This window comes from Furipterus horrens, unplaced genomic scaffold (genome assembly GCF_987537825.1).
Source record: "Furipterus horrens unplaced genomic scaffold, mFurHor1.1.pri manual_scaffold_11, whole genome shotgun sequence".
NCBI lineage: Eukaryota > Metazoa > Chordata > Mammalia > Chiroptera > Furipteridae > Furipterus > Furipterus horrens.
In genome coordinates, this window is record NW_028327181.1 from 10354018 (window position 1) to 10366112 (window position 12095).

The following is a 12095-nucleotide window of genomic DNA, read 5'->3' on the forward strand; positions in this document are numbered from 1 at the left end:
GATAAGGTCCCCAACACCGAGGTGCTGAAGCGAGCCAATATGTGCAGTTTGCATGCAGTTCTTAGCGAGAGACGCCTCAGGTGTCTTGGCCATGTCAAAAGAATGGATGCAGGCCGTATCCCCAAAGACCTCCTCTACGGCGAGCTAGCAGAAGGCAAGAGGATGACAGGGCGCCCAAAACTGCGGTTCAAAGACATCTGCAAAAAGGACATGACACAATGCTCCATCAATCTCAACACATGGGAAGTACAAGCAGACGACCGCCTAGCCTGGAGGCTCGCGGTCAGGCAAGGTACGTCACGCGCGGAGGCTGCGCGCAACGAGGAGGCGGTCCAGAAAAGATCGAGGCGGAAGCAGCGTCAGCAGCAGCAACAACAGCCATCTGCCTTCACCTGTAACATGTGTGGCAGGGATTGTCACTCCCGAATCGGACTGCACAGTCATTCTCGGCGGTGCAGATAGACTCTCGAGAAGCTACGCCATCGTCTCTCGAGACGGACGGCTGCCGACGAGTCTTGTTAATTTTAGCTATTCTCATCTGTGTGCAGGGGTATCTTGCAGCTTCAATTTGAACTTCCCTATCAACTAAAAATATTAAGCATCAAAAAATTGAGGTGAGATTCACATAACATACAATTCACTCATTTGAAGTGAACAGTTCAGTGGCCTTGCACAACCACTACCTCTGTCCTGTTCCAGACATCTTTATTACTGCCAAACGGAAACCCTGCACCCATTAAGCAGTTACTCCCATTCCCCCTCCTCTTAGTCCCTGGCAACCCTTGATTTGCATTCCATCTCTACAATTTACCTACTCTGGACACTTCATAGAAATGGAATCATACAACATGTGACCTTTCATATCTGGCTTCTTTCACTTAGCATACAAACTTTCAGGTTTATCCATTTTGCAGCATGTGTGAGTACTTCATTCCTTTTTATGGCTGAATAATATTCCATTGTATGGACATACCATAATTTTTAACCCAAATATATTCATAATCATTATTCTATGCTGTCTCCCCATGTACTGGGTGCTGTCTTTAGCTCAACAGATACAGCAGAGAAAAAAGGAGAACTGACCTTGCCCAAGTGGAGCTTACGTCTCTTCTGAACTCAGTACTCTCTGTGGCAACTATGTATGTCCATCTCTGGATCACTCTGGGACCCTGTGTGTTTCTGCTCATTTGTCTCCATAGCTCCAGCGTCTAGCCCAGTGTTCTTAGCTGACTAGCTGGGAAGTCTTCCTAGAGGAAGCAGCTTTTGAGCAGAGACTTGGAATTTGAGGAGTTGAGTGGTTTCCTGCAGCCCACAGTGATGAAGAACAGCTACCATTTATTAAGCACATGCCACGGGCCTCACACTGTAATAAGCACCCTGAGTTTCCCCAGGGCAGCCAGCTGGTGAGAGGCCGAGGAGAGTTTGGATTTGAATGCAGACCAGCACTGTTAATGGTTGCCTTATACTGCCTTTCCAAGTGTAGTGCCAGATTAGAGCTGGGGCCTTTCTTCCCCATATTCTATCTTCCCTTTCTGGGGACATCTGAACGGGACTAGAGAGTGATAGAATGATGGGCAAAGCCTTGACTTGGGACACATCAAGTGTTGGGAAGGACTCTTCAGCTCTTATCCTTCTGGGTCCTTCCAACTTAGCTAACACCTGGGCCTCTGGGGGTAGCACCTTCGCAACCCTCCTTGTCCCCCCAGCGCCCCTCCCTCTTTCTTCTTAGCCCCTCTAGTGCATGCGGCTGTGCTGGGATCTTTGGGGAAAGGAGCAGGATTTCAGCTAAATATAAAGCAGGCTGTTCCAGTTTCCAAATAGAACAAAGGAGCAGGGTGTTAAGTTGATTCTTATAAATAAAGAGAGAGGGAGTGAGAGAATATTTTTTCAAGATGTTTAATAAAATCGTCTTGTTAAAGGCAGGAAAATCACTGGGCTGAGGTGGGAGGGTTTGGAGGAGGAAAGGGAGAGCGGGTGGGGAATGCTGCCTCCTTCCTGCCATGCAACTTGCGGATGTCCTTGCCTTTGTCCTGGGACCCGAGAGGAACGGGACGGTGGGGCTGGGTGTGGCTGAGAGGGGCGAAGAGGCCTGGCAGGGGCATGAGGGTCCCTGGGAGAAGGAGGAGGACAGGAAGGCGCATCATCATGATATAGTTTCTGAGTCCTGAGTGCCCGCTGTCTGCAGGTCCTGTGCTAGGCGTATGCCGCATCCCAGCAAATGCCCACAGCGGATGGGGCTGGCATTCCCGTCATTGTGTGCTGTGAGCTGGCCCCTGCCCGCCTCTGACCTCATCTCCTCTCCGTCTCCCTCCGCTCGCTCTGCTTCTGGCATTCCAGCTCCACACACCTAACTCATTCTCTTCTCCAGGCCTGTGTGCCTGCTCATCATTCAGGTCTCAGGAAAAATGTCCCTTTCTCCCTGTCCAGTGTATCTCAGAGAGAACTGCCCCCCACCCCCACCCCCAGCCCAGTTACAATCACATGACCTTGTGCCATTTTCTTCATTAACATATCACTTCTGAAATTATTTGCTTGCCTATCATGGCTCTTCCTGTCCCTCCACCAAAATGAAAGCCCCACGCAGGCAGAGGTTTCGTCTCTGATCCGCTGCAGTAGCACCAGGGGCCACGGCAGAGCCTGGCCCTCGGGAGACGTCGTTGCTAAACATACGTTCGCTAAATGAACGGAGAAGTGAACGAGACTCGCAGAACTGCACTCAGCTGGCAAATGACAGAGCCAGGAGAGAGCCCAGATCTGTCTAACCCCCAAACGCATGCCCTTTCTACTATTTTATGAGGCTCCCAGCATGGTGGAGGAGGGGACTTAAGGGGACCTCTCTGGAAGCTTGGGGTTTCGGGATATGACAACACACAGCCCTGGAGGATCAAAGAGGGTCAATGAAGCTAAACTGTCATCACCTTCATCCTTAAACAATGTAAAACTTATTAAACAGAGCTTCTTTGGGGGAGCCATTAGATAGTGAGGATTTCACTCAGTGTCACCCAAAGGACAGTAGTCTAGGCTTTGGGAGGTGACAGAAGGTTTCTCACTTTAGGAGCCAGAAGGGAAGAAGCAGAGCTACCGTGTGCCCCCTGCCAGCCTGCCCAGCTTTCTGCTCTCCTCCCCCTACCCCATCTTTACTTTTTTATGTCCACTCACAGTGGCACGTCAGGTGTGGGGTGGGGTGGGCTGGGAGCAGCAGCTGTACATGCCACCAGGGCCTCAGGGGACGTTGTTATGTCCCTCTGCAGCCACGAGATTCTGCCTCCCTAGGTACTGTATGGCCTTGGACAAGTCACCTGGAAAGAGATAAAGAAATTTGCTTGTCTCTAAAGATTAGAGATACTGCATTATATGTCAGGAATCCATACTTCAGACATGTGGTAGATAAGCAGAAGAATAGAAGAAAGCTGTCATTTTTTTTTAATTTAAATTTTAATTTTTGATTGTTTTTCTATTGCAGTTATCCCATTTTTTCCCCCATTGCTCTCCCCTGCCCTGCCCACCTCCCTTTCATTTTATTATTTATTATTATACTTCTCTGGATTATAATCTAATTGAGCACAGGGACTATTACTCCATTAATTGAACAGTTCCTATATGCTAGACTCTGGGCAAAGGAGTCTATGTGGGATATATCTTTGAACCCCTATACTATTCTACATGAAATAGGTACTGTTATCACAATCATTCCCATTGTTATGAATGAGGAAAATGGGGCTCCCAGGTTTGAAGTGACTTGTCCAAGGTCACATAGCCAGGAAGTAGCAGAGCTGGGACTGAAACCCAGGTAGGTCCAAGTGTAGATGTTGGGTTTTAAAATATTAACACAATCCTGCCTCTTAGACCAATGAACCAAAGGGCTTTCTGGTGCTCCAGGAGGTAGCACCTTGGATAAAGGGGGAGTGACAGGGCCAGAGAGGGTCATGGTGAAAAGCAGAGGCCTGGCCTTGATTAAGAGGTCGGCAGGGAGTCCGGGGTGGAGTGGTGTGTGTGGGGGCAGTGAAGTCGCAGTTGGGGGTGCTGTGGCTCTGAGCTTCTGACTCATTCAGATGGAGCAGCTCGATTCCCAGCCACAGGAGATGCTATTTATAACCTGCAGGTTCTAGCAGCCTTCTGAGCAAGAAGCTCTGCAAATACCTGCGGCCCTTCTCCCTGGGTGAGGAAGGGAAGGGAAGGGAATTGATGAGGGAAGGCCATGGTTGAGCCTCCTTTCACCTTTCTCTGGACTCTTCAATCAGCACAAAATTCCCTGCCCTGTGGCTCACTCTGGTGGTGTCCAGCTTGTCATCAGCCCAGTGTGCCTTCCACCTGAGAGGCCTGAATGAATGAATGAATGAATACGTGAGTGAATGAATGGCAGTACCTTGAGGCTTTTTTATTGGGTCAGATCATGTCATTTCTCTGCCCCGAACTCTCTAGTGGTTCCCCATCTCATTGGAAGAAAAAGCCAAGGTCCTTACAGAGGCCTATAATGCTCATACACGATATGGCTCCTGCTCCTTCTAACCTCCTATCCTCCTTCTTGTTCAATTCACTCCAGTGGCCTCCTTGCTGCTTCTGGGAACATACCAGGTACATTCCTGCCTTAGGGCCTCTGCTCTGTTTCTTCCTCCTGGGATACTGCTCATCCCCCAGACACTGTCATGGCTTCCTCCCTCCCCTCCTTCAGGTCTTTGCTTATATGCCAACTTCTCAGGGAGGCCTTCCCTGGTCATTCTACTTAGTTACACCCATTCATTATACTCCTTGTGCCCTTTCCCTCTTTAATTTTTCTCCATGGCACTTGCCATCATCTAACATAGTACGTATTTTCCTAGTTTATTGTTTTACAGTAGTCCCTCTTTATCCACAGGGGATACATTCCAAGACCCCTGGTGGATACCTAAAACCACGAATAGTACCAAACCCTATACACACTATGTTTTTTCCTTCACATACTTAACTATGATAAAGTTTACAGCGTTTCTCTGGCATACCTAAATTGCCAGCATCACTACTCTTGTGCTTGGGGGCCATTATTAAGTAAAAATAAGGTTACATGAACACAAGCACTGTGGTATGGTGACAGTCACTCTGATAATTGAGATGGCTCCTAAGTGACTCATGGGTGGGGGACATCTACAGCATGGATTCACTGGACAAAGGGACGACTCACGTCCTGGGTGGGTCGGAGCAGGATGGCATGAGAGTTCATCGCCCTATTCAGAACAGCTCACAATTTAAAACTTATATATTGTTTATTTCTGAAATTTTCCATTTAATATTTTCAGACTCCAGTTGACCACAGGTCATTGAAACTGTGGAAAGCAAATCGTGGACAAAGGGAGACTCCTATAATATGTGTTTACTTCCATGAGAGTGTCAGCTCTGGGAGGGCAGAACTTTTGTTTGTTTTGATCTCTGCTAGATACCTAGTGCCCAGAACAGTGCCTGACACATAGCTAGAGCTCAATCAACATATGTTGGCTGCATGGCTTCACTGGGATTTTCATGGGCTTCCTGTGTGACCTTGGACAACTAACCTCACATCTCTGGGCCTTAATCTATTAGACTCAGTGACCTCCCAGTTTGGAGAGTCTTAGAGCTCTTTTCTTTCACCCTAGCTCTTAAAATTTTTTCCTACAACATCTGCTAAAAGGAGAGCTGGCCAAGGCCTGGCTTGATATTTCTCTCCCAAACTAGACTTCTCTGAGCAGTGTTCAAGCCTGTGAGCAGCTATGTGTCACCACTCTTGTATCTATGTTGGGGGCTTTGAGCAGATACATTTGTGTGAATGAGCCTCTACATGTGTTTGAGAACCTGGCTGAGACGGGTTATCCAGCAAAATGTCAGAATTGGTCCTATTTCTGCCTCCCTGCTTCTTTTTGTTTTCAATGGAGCAAAAAGTAGAAATTTCCAAGGGCATGCCAGACCCTCCTCTAATTGCTGGAAACATCCGCTGCTCTAGAGACGCCAAGGAAGAGCCTGCTGGCTGTGAATCCTCATACCTGTAACATGCTGCTTCCGATTCCGCAGGAGCCAGCTGTGAGAAACCCACAACAGAGCTGCCCACCTTTCAGTGAGGGAAGCCCATAGGAGAACTGCAGGCTTTAATGAGGATGCCAGGTCCATTTTTAGATCTCATCTGCTCTTAATGGGAAATGGGTCCAAACTTGTCCAGGTTTTATAGCAATCCCTGGCCTGTCTGCCTCTGTCACCTCCTTCAGGTGTTTGCTCAAATGCCAGCTTCTCAGTGGGACCTCCCCTGACCATTCTACTTAAAATTACACCCTCATGATACACTCCTTATTCCTTTCCCTGCTTAGTTTTACTCCATGACAGTTGCCATCATCTCACACGTTACATATATTAATTATTAATGGGCTGTGGAGTTTATTAGCATGTTCACACACTATTCATTTAATTACACAATCTCGCCTGTTTGGCACACTCCGGGCCTGGCATCTGGTAGGCATCACTACATTTTTGTTAGAGTAAATTTTCATAAGTAATAGGAAGCAGGCAATGCTGTCATTTTGTAGATGATGAAACCGAGGCTTAGAGGTGACATGACTTATCCAAAAGTCACACAGCCAGGACAAAAATCCAAGAAGGCAGGTGGCTCAGAGTTACTAGGGAAGGAGAGAGGAAACCCCCTCCCAGTGGCAACCACATTTTAGGGGAACAAACTTTACTTTTGAAAGATGAGCATGGGCCTAATAGAGCTTGGGCATTGGGGAGCCAGAGAAACTTGGGTTCAAATCCGAGGACTGTCATTACCTGTACCTTTGGACAAGTCCTAAAAAAAAAAAAAAAATCACAGGGGCCTCAGTTTCCCCATCTGCAAAACGGACACATCAACCCTACTGCCCTAGGCCCTTGGGAGTATTGCGTGAGATACTTCACTCCGATGCCTGCCACCAGGCGATGCTCGGTATCGCCCAAGCCGAGCCCGCGACCTGCAGAATCCTTCTCCCAGCCCTGCCCGGCCCCCTGCCTCCAAGCTGCCCAGGTTGAAACGTGCAGCTACAACAGCTAAGCTACCGCGGGGGGATCACGTGATGAGTGGCTCTGCGCATGAGCAACTGCTGCAAGTCACGTGGCCCCGCGCCCCACGCCAGTGGGTGCGAAGCTGCCTGCGTCGCGTCTGCTCGCTTTGTGACCTCTGGGACCGCTTTGTTGTCACCTAGGCTGGAGCTCCAAGTTCTGGAGCGCCCGAGGTGGGAGAGGGAATGCGAAAACCTTCTAGAAGCTCTCAGAAGGTTCCTTCGGCCTTTCCGTTTCTGAGGGAGGCTCTGCCGGGCCCCGGGCCCCGAAGGAAACCCGACCGAGGAACCGGTAACAATGGCCTCCATCAGGCAGGGCAGTCCTGCTGGGCAGCCCTTCCTCGTTTGCTGAGACAAGTTTGGGGCGCTGGGGATCGAGGGGCGCACGGGCCCAGCTGGAGAAACAGCCGTTCCCGTGCAGACGGGAGGGCTGAGTCTGAATTAGCCCGGAGGAGAGGGGAGAGCCAGCGGTCGCCGGCAAATCTGGGAGCGGTGGGCGCACAGCGGGGAGAAGCCTGGATGCGGAGAGAACTCAGGCGGGAACGGCGGCCGTGTGAAGAATTTTGGACTTAAGCCTACTAAGAGCGGTGGGAAGCCATTGAAGCCGGGAATAATGTGATCTTTATAGTCCTGTACTGAATGATATTTTTGCCTTGCTTCCTCGTTCAGACAAAAAAGGAAAGAGGAAAGGATTTGAATTCCACACCTGCCGTACTATATATTTTTTCAGAAGCAGAAAATAAGGGAATGGTGGAATATGTATTTACCTCCGGGATTAAATGTGCTAACAGATGCAAATTGCCTAGGATTCTATATGAGCTCTATAAATAGTAGTTCCCTTATCTTGCCTCTAAATTCCATTCCTTAATTTCTGCTATTCCAGGAGCACCGGAGGAGACCAATCTTCCCTACAGACTGGAGAGAAATTTCATTCGAAGTGTGCTGGATGGATGAAAACTCTGGATGGGTTCGAAGATCAACCGGTGAATATTTTACAAAATTATTATTTAGATAGTAAGCTCCCCACAGTCATGCAACATATTTGATTTGTAGTCAGCTTTTAAGGAACACGTGTTTTGCATAAAACAAGACCAAGGGCCCTTGCTGACGTGGCTCCGTTGGTTGGAGCTTCCTTTTGTACAACAGAGGCTGTAGGTTCTGGCCTCTGTTGGCGGGACGTACAAGGGGGCAGCTGATCTATGTTTCTCACATCACTGTTTCTCTCTTTCTCTCTCTCCCCTGCTCACTCTTTCTCTAAAATCAATAAACATAGTTTAAAAATTAAAAATAAAACAAAAACTTGGCTGCTGTGGCTCAGTGGATTGAGCGTCAGCCTGTGAACCAAGTGTCGCTGGTTTGATTCCCAGTCAGGGCACATGACTAGGTTGCTCGTCAGGTCCCCAGCTGGGGACACGAGAGGCAACCACACAGTGATGTTTCTCTCCCTCTCTTTCTCCTTTCCGCCTCTCTCTAAAAATAAATAAACAAATAAATGATTTTTTAAAAAATTAAAAACAAAAACAAAACAAGACCAAGTTTGACAAAGTTCGAGCCCACACCTGTGATGCCCCTCACAGTAATATCACCACCTTTCTGGCCACAGAGTATGCTTTTGAATATTTGTGAGATTGACTTAAATACTGCGATATGTTTTCTGCGAAATCTCAAGCCAGGAGCATCCGTTCTGCAGTTCTCTCTTTATAGCTGCTAACATGAATTTTGATGGCATGGAAAAGCTTGTTCTCTGAATTATATTTAGCTCATACAAACTCTACTGCACAATTATGTTGTAAAGAAGAATTAGGTTTTATCTTTAAGTTGTTATTATAGCCTTGGGTAAAGGTGAGCATTACGAATAACTATAAAGTAGTAGCATATCATATGATTAATTTTGCTACTTTTAAACTGTCGTGCAGGGCTGAGAACAGACAGACACATGCAGTAGGTTTATCAGTCAGGGTTTGTATAAGAAAACAGATGGCATACTCAAGTTGGATCATTATGGGAAGGTTTAATAAAGGGACTATTTTTAAAGATTTGGGTAGGGTATAGTGCAGGACCCAGGGGGCTGGTAATAAATATCCAGGGCCTTCCCTACTCCTAGATCTGAAAGTTGAAGGTTGAAAGAAATGACAGGACCCAGAAAGAGAACTGTGTGTAGAGAGCACTGCCTTGAGAAGGAGCCATGACCTTTTATCAAAAGACAACCAACCTGAGGTGCTCTGGCAGGGAAAGAACTGGGGGAATGAATCAATATTTGAACCTCATTCTCCTCCTGCTCTCTAATTCCTGCTGCTGCCTCCCATGACCGTACCAAAATGGAAGCTTGAGGGCGAAGGTGCCAATCCATATAGTCTAGATGGGTTAGCACCCCAGGGTAAAGAGCAGGATGGATGGAAACTGGATCTGGAGGGGCACATCGGAGGTATCTGGTACAGCAGGCTTCATTTCCAGGTTGAATCAGTATAGTAATGAGACAATGAAATCTCCAGGAATGTCGTCGTGGCGGCAGGCTTAGCAATGTCACTGGTTCACGCTTCAGATCTGCTGAACATACTACGAAAAGTATTGCACTGGGCATTTTTGAGAGAAGCCTAGCAGCAGAATGCAATGAATCTCCTTCCTGATAGATGTATCTTTAGGAACACATCCCCATCTTATCAAAGTGCCTATTTAGAGCTCTAAATAGTAAATATGACCCCACTGGTCTCAAAATCAGGCGCTGTTTCCCCAGAAGCAAGAGAGTTCAGTTCAGGCAAAGCACCCAGGATCTGAATCTTGTTTATGACTGGCAACTGGGAGTTAGGTTCCGGGCCGTGTTGGTACCTTTTAGGTAGCAGTTGAATAGTCCTTTCCCAGGCAAGGGGAACAGAACAGGATTTATCAGTGCAACTCTGGAAATTGGACTCACTCCTGTGAATGGAGTCGATTGTGGTCTCCCATATTCAGAATCTGTGAAACTGTTCTCTTTAATGAAGTCCTCTTGGAAGAGGAGGGAACGAGTCACCTTCAGTGACATGACTCTGACAAGCAAATCAATTCGTTCCATTTGTTTCCTCTTTGAAAACAGCAATCCTTGAGCGTTACATAATCTAATCTTCATGCCTCGCTGGTTTGTTCTGTCCTCCCGAGGAATCGGCAGATGGTGCCAATGCGGAGACCCGCGCACACGCCTCGCAGGCTTCATGGTAACAGGAGAGTTGCTCACAGTGTCTGTCTCTGTGCTGTGGGGTCCCTCGCTGGCATTTGTTTCCCTGGATCGGTTTGCTCTTTAGCATTCTTTAGGCATCACTGGCTTCTTGCCTTGGGCTCTCAATCCAAGATTAATTGGAAATGCTGAAAGCAGACAAAAAGAGAACAGAAAGTGAAGTTGAAAGGGCAGAGACTTTGCCAGCTCTTTTCTAAAAGCCTTCCTCCTTTAAAGGGTGAGTGTCTCTGAGATTATAGTTCCAGACCTTCGATTTCCTCGTCCAGCCTGGTCCCTCCTGTACATTCTTGTTGCTGGGTTACACGTAGTCCGAGGACAGAGCTGGAAGAGTAGAGCTCTGCTTGGTAAAGGCTCTGAGTTTCTCTCTCTCACGGTGAGTCACATCTCTGCACAGCCCCGATTGTTCCCCAGCGAGGGCAGTTGCCTGGAACCCACCTCCAGGTCAGTGATGTCACCCTTGCTAAGGGAAAATTATCTCAACTCTGTAAAGTGAGGCATCGACCATCAAGACCCGATCAGCCAGAACCATAATGTTTAGAGGTTGCCTATACATCTCTTCTAAAAACCCCAAGATGGCAACTTCCAAGGAAGCAGAGGCTTCTTGGACATCATGTGGTGGGTGTACTACTGCTACTCTGGACCAGAAATCAGCTGACATGCTCTGGTATTGCCTTTCACTTGTTAAAATATTGAAATAGTTGTATACTTGAGCTTCCAAGTGCCTCCCATCCCTGTGCTAAGTCCGTTGAGAGGTTCTTATTTTGGGGAATTTCATGAATAATTGTACCTTTCCCTGCAGCAACACGAGCTTCCTCTGCCGAACTTATTTTGTTTCCAACCATGTGGTACCAGGAGGTCTGCTTGGTGTAGGGCCAGGCACAATGCCAAGTGCCGCAGATGTAACCGCTCTGCTCACAGACCACACTGTTGGCTGACTCTGATTTTTGATGGAGCCCCCAGGCAATTAAAACATAGAACCTTCCGCCTGTGGCAAAAACATGCCTCCTCCTTAAAGGTCACACATACCTTTATGCTAACTGGTCATTCAGCATCCAGGTTGTGCAACAGAAATGATCTGTCTAAAGGAGAAAACCAATCCAAATCACGTAGAATCTTCTTTCAATTCCATTTCCCCCCACTGAGTCCAAGCACAGGGGACTAATTTCTATAAAAAAACAGTAATGTTTTGCTACTTTTAAGCTTTTTTAACGATTTATTTATTTTTTAGAGAGAGGGGAAGTGAGGAAGAAAGGGAGAGAAACATCGATGTGTAAGAAACACCGGTTGCCTCTCACAGGCCCCTGTGCGGCGACCTCAGGCATGTGCCCTGACTGGGAATCAAACCAGAGACTTTTTGGTTTGCAGGATGACACCCAATGCACTGAGCCACACCAGTCGAATTGTTTTGCTTCTTTTAATTGCTTACTCATTCACTACTTATTAGGTGAGCACCTACTATGCTACTCTGTGTCAGTGACCGTGTTAGGTGCTGGATGCTCAGTAGTGAATAAAACAGACCCTGTCTCTGCTTTCATGGAACCCACAGTCTAGTGGGGGAGACAGATAATAAAGGAGGCCACTGTAGTTAGAGTGTCATTGGGTCAACTGAACATGGGTTGCATTTCAGCTAATGGAAACTGCATGGATGTAATGGTCACTTCTGGGGTGTAGTATGCTGACCTGTCACTCTTGCTAAAGGAAAATTATCTCAGACCTCTGTAAAGTGAGAAGTCACCCAGCAGGGCCCTGTCAGCCAGAACCATAATGTTCTACAGTCCTGGAGTTCAGGGGTGTGGCCTCTGTATTAAAGGAGTAATGGAACGGGGCGAGGGGGGGTCATCACTTCCTACAACCAGTCA

The 12095-nt window shown here is 47.6% G+C and overlaps 1 protein-coding gene across 1 annotated transcript in view; it reads left to right on the top strand.

Annotated features, from left to right (window-relative positions):
* The first annotated feature begins 7933 nt into the window (after window positions 1-7933).
* CABP1 (calcium binding protein 1) overlaps window positions 7934-12095 on the top strand; it is a 30456-nt gene continuing 26294 nt past the window's right edge. The window contains exon 1 of the mRNA XM_090290874.1: window positions 7934-8011. Within this exon, the coding sequence (XP_090147000.1) occupies window positions 7979-8011 (33 nt within the window). The 5' untranslated portion in view covers window positions 7934-7978. The remainder of the gene's footprint in view (window positions 8012-12095) is intronic.